At 39.0% G+C, this 19,297-nt stretch overlaps 1 protein-coding gene across 1 annotated transcript in view; it reads left to right on the top strand.

The window, feature by feature from the left end:
- Nucleotides 1-14,666, top strand: part of gabbr2 (gamma-aminobutyric acid (GABA) B receptor, 2) — a 230,227-nt gene extending 215,561 nt beyond the window's left edge. Inside the window, exons 17-19 of the mRNA XM_084739199.1 lie at nucleotides 685-814; nucleotides 8,023-8,140; nucleotides 10,781-14,666. Of these exons, the coding sequence (XP_084595325.1) occupies nucleotides 685-814; nucleotides 8,023-8,140; nucleotides 10,781-10,946 (414 nt within the window). The 3' untranslated portion in view covers nucleotides 10,947-14,666. The remainder of the gene's footprint in view (nucleotides 1-684; nucleotides 815-8,022; nucleotides 8,141-10,780) is intronic.
- The last annotated feature ends 4,631 nt before the right edge of the window (nucleotides 14,667-19,297 follow it).

The following is a 19,297-nucleotide window of genomic DNA, read 5'->3' as shown; positions in this document are numbered from 1 at the left end:
AGACCCTGATCACCTCATGAGATTGTGTTGTCACTAAGCAGATCTTTTGTGCCGCACTCTATATTCGCTCTGATTAATTTCATAAAAATGTTCACTTACACTGAGATTGTGTGACATTTGAAGAAATCCTGCAGCAGTCACCTTGGCTTTCTCTTGGATCTCTCAGAGATGAATTACAGCTGTTGTCCTTGCTTTTGGTCATGATTGTGGCGAATGAGGAGCTACTCAGACACTCTTGGAGAGTAGAGTTATTATTCTTTGGCAGACAGCAGTCTTCTACATTCTTCACTGTGTTTTGAAATGTAAAGAAGCAGTTTCAGCAGTTTGTCCATAAATCAGACTCCAAGCTGGCTAATATTTCGCTGATAACCTTGTAGCCTAGTTGAAATAGGTTGTCTGTCTGTCTCTTGAGCCAGAGTTCAGTACCTTACAGATATCTTTTTTCAAGATCAAACTGCATATGTAGAGTGGTCTTTTAATAATTATCCTGTTTAATCAGCATCTCTGTACGCCACACCTGTCATGCTCACCAACACAGACCTAACAATTTTATGAACAAAATTTGAGAGATAAACATATTTTCTGTGCATAGTATTATTAAAATGGGAGCAAAAACAAAAGTATTGCTTTTATATTTTTGTGTAATTTACCCATTACCCGTTTTTTGTGTTTCTGTTCAAAAAGCTGGACAAGGAGCTGGAAGAAGTGACCATGCAGCTGCAGGACACCCCAGAGAAAACTCCTTACATCAAACAGAACCATTACCCGGATGCCAACAACATCCTCAGCATACGCAACTTCACAGACGGAAAAGGTGAGATATTGACTTCATTCTTCTATGTAGCCCTCCATACATACCATCTGTCAGTCCTGGTTGGCTTATCTATTTGAGTCCACCTATTTTAAGCATCCAGTACCGTAAGTATTCCATCTCATAGAAATATTACCTGCTCACTGACAAAAAAAAAATAGCGGAGCCTCCTCAGATTCTTTGTACTTTTTCATGTGCAAATAATTTGTCCAAAAAAAGTAAATGTTTCAGTCATTAGATAATTGATAACATGCCGACAGTGGATTCTTCTACTTCAAAATACAACCTCACTGATAATGACCATTCAGTGTTCATTTTGACAGCAAATTTTGATTTAGTTTTAGTCTTGAATTGTCTGAATTCTTTTAGTTGACTATATCTTACATATACATTATACATTTCATTTTGCAGTATTATTTTTGTGTAGCTATACCATTTTAGTGATAGCTGTCAATTTTTTTATCTAACATTGTACCTTTTATCACTGATAGTTAATACTACCAGTCACCAGTGGGCAGCAATGACTCGCATTCCTATGATGAACAGTTTATATTTTACTATGATGAAAAGCAAGCTCACGTTTCCTCAACTGTCTGCATCACTGTAAGATCAGGTTAGATCACAGATCAGAGAATAAGTTACATTTGTCTGCTATCCTCTGTAGTCAAATTAATAAGGAACAAGCCCTTTCAGACTTGTGAAATTTATCCATAGGTCTTCATTTCCTCCCAAATGTACAGATTATGAGGCATGCAGCAAGTGCATACTTGATTTCCCAGGTTGATCGGGACTCTGAGCATCTGACTTCCCTACCACACAATCATATCGTTATCGTTATTAGTTAACGAAATGATCACTGAAGCAGTGTTGGTGTTTGGTGGGTGTGTAGTAACAAGCATATGGCTTTACTCTAATGAAGTGCTGGTGCTTTCCATCGCAGTCAATAACAACTCATGTAAATATCCAAGATGTTGCATCATTTCCTCCTCACTCTCTGACTGGAGCGCTGCTCAGCTGGGTTGTGCTCAGTGCTGCCACAAGTGGCTGAAAACTAGATTGCAGCAGTCTGTGCAGCCCGAGAGTCAAACCAGAATGAGCAGCTCAGTCTGATATGATTCAGTCCCGTCTCACGTCACTTGATTGTGATTCAGTCTGTTGCTGTGACAGCTGTAATGAGTTTCACTTGTGTGTATATTCATTTTAGAGAGAATGATATGCATTAAAATGGTTAATTTCATAGTTTCATGACCATCATAAAATTCTAAATTTGTTTTCAGTAAAAAATTGTCCTCATACAGTAGTTCATCTAATGTGTGTTATTTGCATATGCTGCGCCATAGCAAGCAAGCTTGAAGGAATATCTTGATGTTTTTTCCATTGCTGGAGCTTCTTTCAGCCCCAGGTGAAGAAGGGACACAGGAGCACTCTGTCTGACAGCACCAGTCTGTGACGTCTCTGAGAATGAGTCATGAGATTAGCTACAGTACCTGCATACTCCACTGATGCTTAGCTGGTTTTGCACACATACTGTTGTCACACTTTTATCAACTCTTAAGTTTCACAATAAAGGTGATAGAGTACATCCACACTTGATTTTGCACCTAATTATTCGGTGTTTAGGGCATTGTTAACAGTATAAGCAAGAAAGAGGAGATTAAATAAGGGAAGAAGCTGCTAAAACATAAAGATACATGTCATATCTGTCTTTTCCAGAAGAGAGCTCCTGTGTCAGTTTACCGCCCAACTTCTCCTCGACACAGGCTTTTTGAATCGATGCAGCTCTGTCTTACACATAATGAAGCCGAGTTCCTCAAATTGAATCAGCGAATCGTTACGCCCCGGCAGCATCACTTTGCATTAGGCTCCATTTTAACAGAGGATGGCGGGGTGATGGTGATGTACAGCAGCCAGATTCAGCACGTCTGATGCACACGCCAGCACAAAGCCGTTCTCAGGGGTGTCTAATGGATCTGTCTGAGTTTGGAAAGGTAAAAGAGTAAAACAGCTGCGCTCATTCTGCGGATTGGGAGCAGAGCGTGTTGGAATTGTCTGAGAAGTTCCTCATCTGTGAAAGTTCAGAGTTGCACAATGAACTGATGGTCATTAGTAAGTGCATTAATGTCTAATGCTTCTTCTTCTTTGTGTATTACTTTGTTCTTCATTTCCTTTACTTTCTCCTTCTTCTCTGCCAATCATCTTTTGCGTGTGTTCACACATAAACACGCACTAGACAGACACACACCCTCCTGTTTCCATCCCAGATCTTGTCTGGCTTTGAAATGATGTGAGGTGGGGGTCTGATATTATGTGATGATGCTTTGACGAGGATAGATCTAAAATAAAAGTAGGTCTGTGCTGTTGAGCAGCTGGCTGATGGAGCAGCTCAATGTTGTCTTTTTAAGGAACAAAGAGAGAAAGAACAAGTAGATAATTAGTAAATGAGCTACCATTGGTGAAATTCTGACCTTCTTTATGTTTTGAAGAATCTCAACCTGAATACTTTTTTTTTATTATTATTATCGTGTTAGTGACGATTTTTCAGTTATTTAAACTATGTATCAGTGTTTAACTGTGCCATTGAAGAACAGATAGATAGACATCATGCCATCATCAAAAAGTCTGGAAACGATAGATAGATAAAATAGATGGATAAATGATAGGTAAGAAAGAAAGAAACCATCAAACACAAAAGAAATTGTGGCTTCTCTTTAGTGAACTAAGATTCAAATTGTGTGGGCTCACAGAAATATATCTATTTTAGACTGAATATATATATATGCACTGTCTTAGTTACTGGAGGTTGTCAGGAGGGAACACAGACAAATATAGCCCGACACTTTTCTGTATGAAGAAAAAAAATAACATGACGAACAATGTCTTCTCTAATTTCATGTCAGATAATTAAATACAGTCATATTTACACACTTGACAAAAAGTTAATTTAAATAGTCTATTTATAGAGCACAGTTACAGGTCAAGTGTGTAAGATTTAGGGGGATTTGTTGGTAGATATATGGAAAGCAATGAGATATTCATTAGTATGTTTTCATTAGTCTGTAATCAACTGAAAATAAGAATCATGTTTTTGTTGCCTTAGAATGAGTCCTTTATATCTCAAGAGGGAGCAGGTCATCTTCCTCTTCCACCATGTTGCACTGACATGTTTTAACTGTAGCCCTGAACCGACAAACCAATCATTAGATACAGTCTTTCACATTTTTGTTGCATTTCACGGCCACTGTAGGTTCTCCTACACACTATGAAGGGGAGAGTGAGACGAGCTGTTTTCAATCTGCAAGCTCACCACCAGATGCTACTAAATCCTACACAGTGCTACTTTAAAAGTAACAATCAATGACCAAGAAATCAAAAGATAAACACATGGAAGAACAAATTAAAAAACAGGATTAATCAAGTAAAACTGCAGACATAAATAAGATGCATATTAGTAAATTAATAGAAGCATAGAATTTCTTGACAAAATCATAACACAAATAGCATTATACAAACAATAAAATATAATACGAGCAAATAAAAGCCAGTGTGGTCAGGCACGGATTACAAGGTTAAAGAACACAGATGGGTCTTTAGACAGGTTTTAAAGGTGTCAGTGGACAGGGGAAATGTAATTGTTAGTGGTGAACTATTCCACAATTCAGGACCGACAATTGAAATTGCTTGATTGCCTCTGGTTTTTAACTTTTTAACAGTACGTGCACTGGAAAAATCTAGTCCTCTGGTGAGGAAGCAGAACATAATGAATTTAAAACTGAATTTAAGTTCAGTAATGATGATGATATTTATTTCTATGAATACTGTTTTTTGGAGTCTTTAATTATTCGATGGTTTATTACTCACTACTATAGACTAAATGTAGTTAGTGGGCTGTGAGAGAAGTGTGTGAAAGTGGAAACAGAAAAGATACTGAAACCGAATAAATACTCCACTGCTCAGATATTGCTCTTAAGTTTAGATTTATGTAGTCTAGTCTTACTTTTTTTTTTTATTCAGAGAGAAACATATTAGTAAGTTATCGAAGTGTTCACAATAATGATGTTGTGAGGGGAGAGAAGGCGAGCTCAGACAAAGAGAGACGGCACATTAGGTGCTGCTCACAAACGTCAATCCGACACACATTATGGAAATAAAATCACAGGTCATTAAGCCTCCTTTAAAGATCACCAGCATATAAACTTTTCCCAGCCTCAATCTGCTTATGCTTGACAGTCATCATCATCATCGCCGGCTCCTAACTGTAGTCATCAGTATTCAGAGGAGAGCTGGTCTAAATGTATTGGGGGCCGTGAATGAGTGGCTGTTATAAGAGTAGAACGCCGTGTCAACAGCGATTACGCTCGCTCACAAAGGGTGAGAAGCAACACTCCACCCCTCTCTCCCTCTCTCTCTCTCTCTCTGGCTGTCTTCATAAATATGTACCAGCACATAGCGATGCTGGAGAACACCAGCGGATCACAGTTAAGATGTGGTTTTCTGACAGATTGGCTCTTGAGACCTGATTTTAGGCTGAAAGGTTAGAGGTTATCAATTATCAGGGCTGGGAGCATTTTAAAACTTGCTTATGGCTGTTCTGCTGTATGTTTTTAGCTTCCTTATACCACACAGCAATAATTTATTTACATTTTAGATCATCTGTGCAAATGCACTGTTTAACACTAGAACAGCCAAGGTGGTCATTTTGACCATTTTCATATTTGTATGTGCAATAACTTTGTTGAATAAAAAAAAATACAATGCTGCTGTTACCTGACTTTTCCTAAAAGTGTCTAGAATTTCATTTAGAATGTTTTTTTTATAGAAATTACTCAGAAGGCAAAGAAAATGTGACCATTTTGACCTATTTCATCCATAGGCAGACATATGGACCACATGGAAAGTGCCACTGGTATACTGTTACTTTTTGCACAGTTGCTTAACTATCATTGTCTCTGTCAATAAAACTTAACAAGTGGTTTCAATATCCCAACATTAAAATCCAAATAATTAATTAATTAGACCCAATTAATTCCTTTTGTCACAATGATCGTGTAGTAAAATCTGATATTATGACAGCCCTGGTTCAAACCATTAACTGAGATCATCCAGTCACTAACCTAAGCAGCTGCTCAGGGCTTATGACTAAATTTAATTTCAGTAAATTATCGCTTTTCTTTGTACTGTTTTACTGTCTGCACTCTCAATAAATGTGAAACCATAATGAACAGATGTTGAGATTTACCAGGTTAATTTACTTGATTCATTTCTATTCCACACTTTTATAGATGGAACATTTAATTCTGGAACTTAAAAAGCCTTTATTGTACAGTAAAGTTCTTGCACTGGCCCTGATGAGTGAAGAAAAAAAAAACAAAACCTCAACAACCTAACAGTTTCTATGTGGAATGAACACGTTCTGAATCCATAATGAAATGTATAAATATCCCGGTCTGTGCTTTTAACACAGCTGTGAGAGCTACAAGGTTAGGCTTTTTTCAAAATGCAAAGAGGAATAGTCTGCTCCAAAATAGTGCAGCCAGCTCAGATGTCCAATCGGGCCACAGAGCGCTGTGATCAGTGAATCAGGTCAGCGAGTGCTGGGAAATCTGGGACATCTGGAGAGAAAACTTTGTGGGGGGAAATGGGATCATTCCATTACACTCCAGGTACACTTTTGGAAAACTGATAAGGTTGTTTACTGCATGTCTTATTGTGTTTAAACCTGATCATCGTCTGCCTGCTGAAGCATCCGGAGAATGCAGAAATCATGTTAGGGAAACTTTTTTTTTTTTTTTCTATTTTGTCCTGTTCGCCTTCCTCTCTGGATAAGAGTTCTTTCTTTTTGTCTTTCTTACTCTCATGCTTTCTGTCTCTTTGTTTCCGTTTCCATTTTTTGAATTTGTCCCACGCAGGTGTCAGTTTTATTTCTTACCTGTGCTTTAAATATCACCCTGCATATGTGATGTGATTAAATTATGCATCCTGTCCTGTTTGCAAAAAGGGAACTGTCTGGTGTACAGTCAGTTGACAGACATGGCTGATATATTGTCAGATCACTATTATTACTAAGACTTGCCTTGATTGTCTTTTTTTTTTTTTTTTTTACTTTTGGGTTGATTGACAGTTTTTCATTGGTCATTTCCCCCCTTGGTGTCGGTAAGATTCAAGATTCCAAAAAGTTGCCTATCACATAGAGGCAGAAAATTGTGTTTGGTTAGGGGCTCCCAAACAAAATAAAAACACCTTTTAATGTTGTCTGAATGCAGTCTAATGATGGAAGTAATTAAGAAGTGAACGCTCTTACTGTTTGTCAGTGTCTTGCTGAGTCTGACTGGCACCAAACACAGTGTCTGAGATTGACGGTGTCCAGTTTGAGAAGGGACAGGGAACACAGGCTGTCGAGGTGGTTGTCTTGCTGTGATTGGCTCCTGGCATCCTGGGGCTGAGTCAGCTAATTAGGCGTCTAGCTCCATGGCTAAACAAGTTAACTATCTAAAGATAACCAGACAGCCAGCTAAAGATAACAGCAGACGGTGGTAGCCTACTTTTGCAGCAAGTAAACTAGCTTCTGTCTGTCATCAGGTAACTCTATAAGCTAAATCACCTTGGTACTTTGTTGTCAAACTGGCTTTATTACATTTAATGACATCTATATGACAAGTGAGGGTACTTGAACACCAGGAAATTATTCATGACACCGTTACAAAAGCATTTGACAGTGTAATAAAACTTAATGACATCAAGTCCAAAATGTAACACTTAAGGAAATACCCATAACACACTTATAATGGTCTCATGACAGCCAGTGTCAAACCCAAACTACAACTGATCGTTTAATGACATCTCAAACGGTGTCAACTTTGCATTAAAGATGACATTATTGACCAAATGCCATGTAATGACAACAGTTGTAAACATTCATAAGGACTGTTTCAAGTTCATGATAGGTGTAGTTATGATAGTGTAATGACAGTCTTATGCATGGCCCTTCAAATAAAGTGTTACTGAGACATCGTCCATGCTCAAAACTACTCCCACTCCCAAATAACTGGAGAAACAAATGTGGTTAAGACTGAGGTTTCAGAGCCAAAGGCTGGTCTGAAAATTCCTTTCATGTCACATCTCAGGTAGACAGCAAGTTTGACATATAGGTATGACTGCCCATTGGACACCGCCTATCATTTATCTCATGATGCTTACATGTGTTTTCAATGCAGATGGAGAGAAGTCGATACTAAAGAACCACCTGGAGCAGAAACCTCAGGCACAGTGGGGCTCCATGGATCCTTCCAGAATAAACAGAGGTCCCCTGGAGGATATCAACTCGCCCGAACAGTGAGATCTTCCATTTCTTCAGCACCTCTACCCCCGTGTCCCTCTCCCCTCCCCTCCCCTCCCCTCCCCTCTGTCTTGTCAGCTTTCTCATCAGACTATACGTCACATGTATCGCAACCACCAGCAGCTCTCAGGCGGTTGCTCTGGCAACAGAGCCCTTGCGAAAGCATGGACCGGCCCTGTACTTTTCTCTCCTACGCACATCAACATACATATAACCACACCGAGTGAATGTGTGTTCTCCCAGCATGCTGCATACATATATACCCACAGTCAAACACATGTGCATGTCAGTATGCACATGTAGACATGCAGCTGATTGATTTGTTGTCCCAACTTGTAACAAGCAACAAAAATGCAGATCTACATTCATTTACTATTCATAAAGCAGCAAAGCTGAGGGATGTCGACCTCATCAATGGAGGGGACACCTCCTGCATCACTGAGAGCTCTCCTGCTCATGCTCATTTAACTGGGACCAGTAGAAGAATGCACAATGTGGAAGGACAGATGGATGGGGAAGGGAGAGACATGGGGAAAGGAGGGTAAAATGTTGAGAAGAGGGCAGTTACAGAGAGAAGATGAATTAAGAAAGAAAGATGTTTAGATAGGAAAGAGAGACAGAGATAAGGAGGAGGAGTGAAAGAAAGAAAGAAAGAGGTAGAGACTCACAGAGGCTTATGTAACCAGTGATTTACAGCTCGCATTGGAAGCAGCTCTGAAAATAGACAGGGAGGAGAACAGAAGTAAAGGAACACTCGGAGCTATTCCCATGCCGCATGAATGTTTGATCACATGGAGGGAAGAGAGATGAAGAAGAGGCAGTGAGAGAGACAGGAGGTAAAGAAGAGACAAATATAAAGAAGGGAGAAAAGAGGTAAAGGTAGAGGAGGACGGATGGTAACTCTATGTCACATGACGAATGCCGGGTCACACACTTGGTACGTGTCATTGTTAAAAGTCTGTGTCACATATGATGCATAAAAAACACAGAAAAATTGGAAACAGTATCCAAGAGCGAGGGAGAATGTGTTTCCATCATAAATAGGACAGGTCAGAATAACTGACTAGGCCTGAGGACCATTAATATTTCAAAGTTCACCTAATTAAGACATTTTTCTAGGTCTATCACTGAATGAGCTTGAATTTCGTTCCCCCGTCTTAATTTTTTACATAACTGGCATTTGGTTATGTAATTTTCTTGCAAACGGCTGGCAGTGGCGCTAGCACTGGCGAGGTAGGGTGCGAACTGTCACAGCAGGCGGAAGCATGAAATGTTCTTTTTGTTAGATGATCCCAGAAGCTGGGAGGCACGGTGGATTAGGGGTTTAGTAAGGAGCGGCGAAGAAGAGAATGAGGGTGCTGCAGAATACAGGAAAAACAATTAGAAGAATTGGTGAGGGCTTGTATGAACTACACTCTGTCTCTGTCCAGTTTTATCACTGTAGCTGTTGTTACATTAACACTTCATTTAAACAGCAAAAAATTGTGAAAATCTAGTAAACTGGGCAGCTTCACTGCAGTATATGTGCCACTTCTGGGTATGGAATCCCATCAAACCATTGTCCCTGTGTCTTTTTTTATTTTCCAGTGTACAAAATGTACTGAAGATAAGTGTTAGTTATTGATGAATAGTCAGTGTATTGGTGCAGAATACTTTATATGCTGTAGGTTAGTGTAATTTATAGAAATACATCATCTTTTATGATGTTATCTCCAAAGTCATGTCATTCACATTAGACAGTTTTTCAGTGTTTTTACATTAAATGTGTTCATTGCTAGTGGAAGAGGCTTTGTGCCTTTTATGCAGCTCGGTGGAAAGTAAAGATGTAGAGGTCAACTTTTATGCCAGGGACCAGAGTTTACATCCTGTCACAGACAAAAAGATTCTCCTTTTGTTTATTTATTTATTTATTTATTTTACATATCTACAATCTTACAATAACTTGAACCAAGGTTTTACGTTTTCTGGCATTAACCATTTTTTCACTTTAGCCTATAACTATATGAACAATTGAATAGAAGTAAAGTATGTGGACAGGTGAGCTTTGTTTGAGTACACTGGGTGCTCTGATAAAACTATAACAACTTATACTGTAAACTGGGGAGGCAGCACTCAAAAAAAAACATTAAACTTAATATAATGATGTCAATTTGCCTTTTTTACAGAAGAGTATTAGGGCAAGACAAGGGAAGAAATGAGAAAAGGTAGATTTTTTTTATTTAGCACTTAGACAGTAAAGTTGAAATATTAAGAATAAAGTTGAAATGTTGAGAGTAAAATTGAAATGCCATTTTGACTTTATTCTCAACATGGTATTTCAATTTTATTCTTGACATTTTGACTGTTCTCATATTGCAAAATGAAAATATTGTACGCCCTCTGATTTATTTTTCTTTTAGCTGGCACTAATATTGAAAGTTCGACATTATTCTAATCACATCAACATTTTGACTTTATTCTTGACAAGCAACAAATGTGAAAAAAAATACCTTCCTATTGGCACTAATACTCTGTTGTACACTTTCATTTGTAATCATAATGAATAAAATAGTGAAATGAGGCCATTGTGATATATTGAGATTTTTTAATTTACTTACTCTGCCTCTTACACTGTATCTTTCCTTCTCTATCTGCAGCATACAGCGTCGACTGTCCTTGCAGCTGCCCATCCTGCACCATGCCTACTTACCCTCCATAGGAGGGGTTGATGCCAGCTGCACCAGCCCCAACGGCAGCCCTGGTTCCAGCCCACGGCACAGACACATGCCCCCCTCCTACCGGGTAATGGTCTCTGGCCTGTGAGCTTCATTCACTCCCCCACCTGGCTCTTTGCAGAGGAGACATATATGGTTCTTTTTTTCTACAACAAATAGACTGATATCATCAGCGTATGTGCGTATTTTGTCTCAGAACAAGGAGGACAGGGGGAGAAGAGAGGGAGGGGGGGCCGAGTTTCACTCTTCATACCTCTTCACCCCGGCCTCTCTTGAGAACTGAAACCCTCAGTCAGGAAGGGGTGGGAGGAGACAGAGTGGGCACTGGACGGCCCTCACAAACTCCCACGATTCACAGCAATGTCCCCTTGTTCATCTGCTCCCCTTGCCTAGGCATATACACATATGCACAGTCAAACAAACACATCCATACACAAATAACACACACATCCACAAACACACCGACACCCCAATAGCAGAGCAGTGGTGGACCAGCCCTGACCTGACGTGTAGCCTTATCTGCTTCAGAGGGGGTTGTCTGTTTCTGTTCCTTATCTGTTGTATGTACGTGCTCGCTGCTACATGTGAGCTTGTCATCTAACTTGAGTATTTCACCGCTTCAGTGACTGGATACCGATGTGGAGACGTGAAATTTACAAAACCCGACAAAGGAAATCATCCAATTTACTCCCCGTCCCCTTCCCATCCTTGTGGAGACATGTAAATATCATCATTTCTGACTTTGATGTACTGTAAGCTTTGTATATGCTGTGAATGGACAATTAAAAGGGGTTCTGAGTGTGGAGCTCGTAACAGGGGCAGGTAATCGTGAAAAATTACAAATGAAAGCTTAGAAAACATGGCACCCCATAAAATAATTAGATATACGTATGAAAGAGGTCTGAATTGGTTTGTGTAACTGTTGATAAATTAGCTTATGGGCAGCAAAGTAAGATACATCAAAGCTTATGAGTCACACAACATGAAAAGGCACCGGGGGCCCATTCATCTAACTTGCAGTAAGATGCACATGGCTCTTTTTTTTCCACTTTGCTAAATTTGCACCACCAGACTTTGCATAGGCCTTTCATATTTTACAACTCGCTTAATATGTCCTCAGTAAGCATGTTATACAGAATATTGATGCTATGCCTTTTAACGGGTCTCCAAGGCTGCATAATATGTTAGAAAATAGAACCAAAAGACACCACAGGAGTGTTCCACAGTTGTTATTTTGTGTGTGTGATATGCCAAGAAATGCACACGTTCAGATGTACACTTAAAAAGAGAGCACCTTATGAATTCAGGTGCTTTTCCAGACAAGGCATTAGTGGTGGGGCCTGGTCATATTGATCCCCACGCACTGAGTGGTCTCCATAGACTGTTAAGATGTCCATCTGATCTAGCCCTCACAGCTAACCAGCACAGACAGGGGTGATGGGGTTCATGTCAAAGGCAAAAAGGGCACAAATCTCACAAGAAATAACAAGTGACTCAAGAAGCAATGCTGGAAAGGATGTAGGTCTACCGGTTCCACAACTAGCTTGGATTAAATGGTTGACCTGAATTTCCATGAGTGGTAGTAAAGACGACGAATACACGTGGAGGGAGCCTCGCGTTAATAAGCCCCACCCGGCTGTAGCTTTTTCAGTTCCACGACGGTGATGACACCACTGCTGGTCACGGTGATAGAGCATAAAGCACAGACACAGGGCTTTCTTTCATATTGAGTGTCATGAAAAATCACTTCACACTTAGCAACGGTGAACATACCTCAGTTGCTATGGAAATTCAGTGCCGTTGAACTCGGCCCAAGAAGGCTGCACTGAGCAAAAACGGTCATCGACACAATGTCGTCTCTTTTTTCTTTCTTTTCTTTTCTTTTTTTTTTTTTGTAAAACTGTCCTCATATGGGAGAGAAGCAAACAGGGACTCCAGACAAAAAAAAGGACTTTTTATGGAGTGTGAGAGTTTGTTCTCAGCATATGTTTCACCATTGGTGTCTTGGTTTTTAGTTTTTAAGGCGTCTGTTGAGCGCTGTGCCTGTTGTCTTATATTGTAGCCTGCAGGATCCACAGTACATAAATAGGGTGAAAATGGCGCTGACCCAGCAAACATTGGCCACACACATCTGTAAATTGTACAACGTGTCATAGATTTATTTAAATTCAATGCCTCAATGCATGGGACAGTGTGGAAGATACTCGGTGAACGCTCCGCGTCAAGCTGGAGTGGATCTCCTCCGCGAGCTGCTGTCTGATCATAAACACTGTCGATCAGTCTTTAGGTGAAAGGCGAGTCAAGGATACAGAGCTGAAGTGGGAGACAAGCTGGCAGAGATCCGCCTGCTATATATCGGACATATCAGGGTGACGTCCTGTGAGAGCTCCTCCTCCTTCCAGCCCCTGCGGAGCCCAGGAAGCAGGGAAACCCCGAGCACAGACCTTCAAGGAGTCACGGCTTCTCCCGCACCTTTTGCCAACCAGAGAATCACGGTCACTTGACAAGTGAGTGAGAGACATTGTCAGAGGGTTGGTTCTTCCTTCAGGAGAAGAGAAACCAACTGCACATTTTATATATTACATTATATGTGATTGTGTACAATTTGCTGATACCCTGATGATGGTGTCCATGTATGGAATATTTGGTATTTGGCTTTCTCAAGACGGCATGAAATGAAATGTATAATTCACAGAGTTACCTCTGTTTTTGCAACTGTCGTGACAAATCCACTCTGTTGTTTCATCCTCTCACCTACAATTTGGTTTTTACGTTTCTTTACAAAGATATTTAAGTTCTTTCAACCTGCTGATCAGCTCACACATGTCAATGCCAAGATTCTCAGTGGACAAACTCAACATCATCATATCGATCTATGCTACTGGTTTAGCAGTTATTCACTGAGGGCAATAAAGTGAAAGTAGTAGCAAACGATCAAACCTAATAACCCACTCCTGGCATTTATCAAATTACAAAATGACTTTTTTTTAGTCCATCAAAAATGCCAAATGCAGATCATCAGGTATGGTTCTGTTTTTTAAAATGTGCCCTGATTTTTTCTTTTCTTTTAATATGATTCATTTCAACATGGATGAAAAATTGTTCAAATGCAATTGTGGTAGGTCAAGGGCTCATAATTTCCTGTAATAAATAACGTCATGCTGATGGTTTGTATTTGCCACAGGTCTTTTTACCTTTTCAGTTGGAAAAATCAAAGTGACATATACGTATATAATTATATCTTTGTATGTGTCATCATCAGGGTTTCTGGAGAACACGAAACATACATGTCCAAAAATATAACAATATGACGTATATATTTAGTGAAAAAACACACAGGTCCATACTGTTACTGTTTTGTCAGTTTGATATGTGGTATCACATGGAATTAAGTTCAATTAAGAGTTTAAAATGGTAAACAAAACCTATGTTAAATGCAACATGTTCAAGAGGGGCAATAACTTGTTTTCTTATTACAGAAAGAATAGAGAACTATATATATGTATATGTAAAAGATCTTTACGTACATTCTCATTTTTACATAGGAGATATTTCACAAATGCGCCACAAGGATACTTGGAAGTCATTTTTTTAATTTACAGTATCTGTAACTATGTTATGTACAGATGAGGTATAGATATGAAAAAGTTGTATAAAATAAGTATCACACTTGGAACACCTGAACATTTTTGGAGCCATTAGTTGTTATTGGGGGGGGATTTGAATAACATTCTTCTTTTATTGTCTGAATGTTATGGACAGCCTTTACTTTTCACATCATCGTTAAATAAAGTGAGACTGAAAATAATGCAGTGTTTGTTTCATCTGAACGCGAGTCTTTAATGTAGTAGAATCATTCCTGTGGTTTTCTGATGTATGATTGTATTTATAGTGTTTATTTAAAGACAGTAAATCAATGATTATTATTCTAACAAGGAACACGCATCAAAAGTACTTGTCTTGTCGTTATGCTAATAACATTAACAATGTATTTGATTGGTTGATTTTTAACAAGGGGGGCAGCCCAATGTGAACATCCCAGTGATAAGAAAAATGTTTTTGTAAGTAGCATAGGTTCATTTTCTTTCTTTCTTTTTTTTTTTTTAAATACAGTAGCTTTATGGTTTAGAGAATATTCACCAATCCAAGACTAAATTGAAAGAAGGGCAACTGAGATTTAGAGAAAAAATTGCAATTACAAATATGTCTGCTAATTCAGAGACTACTACTGTGAGACTACTGGTATGTCAGAGCCATGGTCAGGGCCACAGGTTTTAACTTTCACAAATCTCAGTCAGATAAAGGAGTGTGTGTGTGTGTGTGTGTGTGTGTGTGTGTGTGTGTGTGTGTGTGTGTGTGTGTGCACAATTCCAGGACTCTGACAGTGAAGCAGCTAAATGAAAGTCAGCCATTGTTAATTCTATTAATTATGGATGTGTTGACTGCTTTTCCCCCTGTGACATTTCAAAATGTCTATATAATAGTCTTTGTGCCATGAAACACCTCCACTGTTTGCTCACTGGATACAGAAAAGAATTGTTTTATGTGTAATTGGCTTTCCAGCATCTTGAGATGACACTGAAACATACACACACAGAATTTTGTTGTTAGATGGATGCTGTTGCTGAGTGAAAAGTCCCGTTGAGCTCTCGCTCAAAAGGCAGAAACCTAAAGATGTAGTGAGGTGCGCCCATGTGATACGCTGTCTGGTCAACATTAAGGCTGTTAATTGGCTAGCCAACAGGCAGACGCAGTGAGCAGGCTGCCTGCTGCCCTCACACAGAGAGGCTCTGCAAAGGAAAAATAAATTTGTAATGAAAAGCCTTGTATGTTGAGGCTGATAAATAATTGAACTGTTCGGAGGAACCCAGTGGCAAACAGGATGGAGGGGATGAGTGTGTTTGTTGAGTGAGTTCCTGACACTGTCACTCTGTGTGTGTGTGTGTGTGTGTGTGTGTGTGTGTGTGTGTGTGCATCTGAGGTTCTATGACATTTATATGCGTGCATGCATGTGTCCTGTTGTCAGAGCTTTTCTTTATTCTCAATTTGAAATATTTAGTATGTGGATGCTAGACACAGTTGCAAAATGTGTTCAGTTCTCACAGAGAGGCAGAGGAGCAGCTGGCTGAGACTGAGGCCGACCAAATCTTCTGCTGTCATCTGGCTGTAAGTAACACACACTTCTGGAATTTTCTTTTAAAAAAAAAGAGCATCCAATAATACACTATCAAGAGAGCCCCTTTACCAAGATTACACACATGACTGCCTTGTGCTGTATGTAGCCAAACATTGTCTAGATGAATGAGGCCACTTGCAGCTTAGTACCGGCGCACTCGGCTGTGTTCTGGTAATAGTTCACCAAAGCTCAGCCAGTTCTGGCCCAGTAATGGTTGGCAGATTTGGCATGGTTTTAGGTGCGTGGATTTGGGCTGAATAAGGTTGAGAATTGGCACTTTCAGCAGTATTTGGATCAGCTGTGGCCCATGTGTGGTAATATGAATTTGGGAAAGATATGAGCATGCAGACTTGGACCAGTCGACACTGAGTTTTGGGGGTGGAGGGGTGGCGGAGGTGGTGGAGCTGCTTCTTCAAGGTCGGTCAACTCTGGACCATATCAAATCAAACATCTTATTGTTGTTATTTTAGATAGGAGTGTCTCTGCTCTTAACACAACACATAACCAATGAATGGGATAATTAGCCCTCTAATGAAATTATCCTCTAATAAGCAATACCCATACACTTGTAATGTAAACAACTTTGCAACTTTATTTCAAAGAAAAATTATAAAACCAGGAGAGTCTTTTAAAATCTATCAGATGTCATTCACTGAAAGATGTTTTGCCAAAGTAAATCCAGACCAGTGACTCTTGAGCGAACTTTTCCTGTGACCCAAGCTTACATAACCAAACACAATTCTACAGGTGTTCAGGTAAAATGTTCAAAAATGTTTGACTCTTGACATCTGATTTCCTCTCATTTTATTATCAGAAGTCAAAACTATTTTAAGTATCAGAAGAATAATTCAAAGGTTCATTTTTTAAATGAATTTTTCATGTAGTCAAACTGATTTTTTTTTTTTTTTTTTGGGGGGGGGGGGGGTCATTTACCTTCAGTTATTTATCAGATTGTTAAATAACACATGAAATTTCAAACAGACTTTTACTGTTTAAACCAACATCCAGTGATGGAAAAACAGATTTGGATTCATTTCCCTTCAAAACCTTTAAAAACACAGTCACCACAACACTGTAAATTAGACAGTGAATATTGATTTATTGAAGACAAAAAGCAGGTTTGACATGTGACTACACAGACAGTACATGTTGGAAGAATCCATTCATTGTTGATTTTGGACTTTTTAATCTTTATAATATGACATTTATATGCGTGCATGCATGTGTCCTGTTGTCAGAGCTTTTCTTTATTCTCAATTTGAAATATTTAGTATGTGGATGCTAGACACAGTTGCAAAATGTGTTCAGTTCTCACAGAAAGGCAGAGGAGCAGCTGGCAGTCATTGTTGATTTTGGACTTTTTAATCTTTATAAAAATAAAAAGATAAAACAATTTTATTGCTATATTTAAATGGGTTTACATAATTCTTTTAGGATGATAGAACTTGTTGTGACACTCTGCAAACTTGCAGACTTTGTGGAGGCCTGGAGTCCAGCTGGATGTGTGTGTGTCTCTGTGTGTGTCTGTGTGTGTGTGATGATGATGATGATGTTCAGGACAACAGTGTCTGTGAGGCTGCGGGAAATGAGGACACATCTGGAAATAGATAAAGACAGACAAGAGGGAATAACAGTTCATAACTTCAGCAACATGGTGAACACATGAAGGATTTATTAGTATATTACATCAAATTAATGCATGCTTCTGTTTTGAAATGGGAGGGTGAGATGCAAGATAATGAGGGCAGAGAATAATTGTTGACATAAAGAATAGAATACAGAATAATTATGTATATTTATTATTTTTTTGTACAGAGATTGTTGACAGGCCACAGTGTTGCCTTTATTCTCCTCTTGTCTTGTCTGTTATTTGTCTCTAAAAGACAAATAACAGACAAGGATGAGTTACAGTTAATAACTTCAACTAAGGTCAACAGAGTAACTACTGATCAGTAAATGTTATGAAGATAGTATGATGAACAGACTAAATATGTACTTATCTTTTTGAAGGAGAGGGCTCACGGCGCCTGCTGTCTCGTCTCATCTCTTCCCGGTAAGAGACAAATGTGGAATGGAAATGACGAGTGGAAAAAACAGTTAAAGGTATAGTTCAGATTATTTTATGTGTGGTTGTATGAGGTACTTCTCCAACAAAACTAAACAATGCACTGCTGTGGACAGGGTCAGCATGAAAACATATTTTAGCCAGTTAAAAAGGGACCTCCCAAAAAGATCAATATCAGTTTACAGTGGGTGTACCCTATATTTAGAATATTTTCACCGCTTTGCCGTCAGACAGCCTTTTCCAACGGGAAACCATTGTTATATAAGCCAAACACTGCTCTCTCAGAAACCAACCATCTATTTAAAAACTCCTGTAATCAAAGAAAGAAAAACTGTTTATCAGTATTAAACCCCTGATAATTACATAGAATAAACATATATTTATCTCTTGAAATGAGAGGGTTCACAGTGCATGCTGTCTCCTTTGTTCGTCTCTTGTCTCGTCTGGCTTGCTCAACCTTGTTTGCTCTTGTCTCTCTAAATGACAAATAGCAGACAAGGGGGAGTTACAGTTAATAAATTTGGCTGAGGTTAAGAACTATTGATCACTATAAATAATCCTGATAAAAACAGAATAATTTTGGACTTGTCTATTTTAAGAGAGCTCACAGGGCATGCAGTCTTGTCTCCTCCCTGTTAAAGACAAATGGGTGACAGATAGTTTCTCTAACAATCAAATAAAGAAAAAAATCTACTGATCAATAGAAGACATCTGATAGAATAAATACATATTTGTTATTTGTCTGGTCTGGTCTGATTTCATCCTTGTTTCCTCTCCTCTCTCTAACATACAAGGAAGAGTTACAGTTAATAACTTCTATTCCAACTATTGATCATGATAAATATTCTGATAAAAACTGAGTGAATGTGTTGTTATCCTTTTAAAGGAGCGGGGAGACAACAGTTAATAACTTCAGCTGAGGTCAACAGAGAAACTACTGATCAGTATAAATACTGTGATTAAAAACAGACTAATCTTTTTTAAGGAGAGGGCTCACAGATCTGTCTCCTCTCCTCTCTGTAAAAGACTAAGGGAAGACAATAACAGCTAGTAAATCCAACAATCAAATAAAGAAAAACTATTGACCAATATAAACCCATTGATAACATACATATATTTACCTTTTGAAATGAGAGGGTTGGTTTGACAGCATGCTGTCTCCTTAGTTTGTCTTGTCTCGTCTGGTCTTGGTTGGACT

This window comes from Lutjanus erythropterus, chromosome 16 (assembly GCF_056507025.1).
Source record: "Lutjanus erythropterus isolate fLutEry1 chromosome 16, fLutEry1.hap2, whole genome shotgun sequence".
Taxonomy (NCBI): Eukaryota; Metazoa; Chordata; class Actinopteri; order Lutjaniformes; family Lutjanidae; genus Lutjanus; species Lutjanus erythropterus.
Note: the sequence above shows the minus strand (reverse complement) of the source record. Positions and strands in the feature narration are given on the sequence as shown.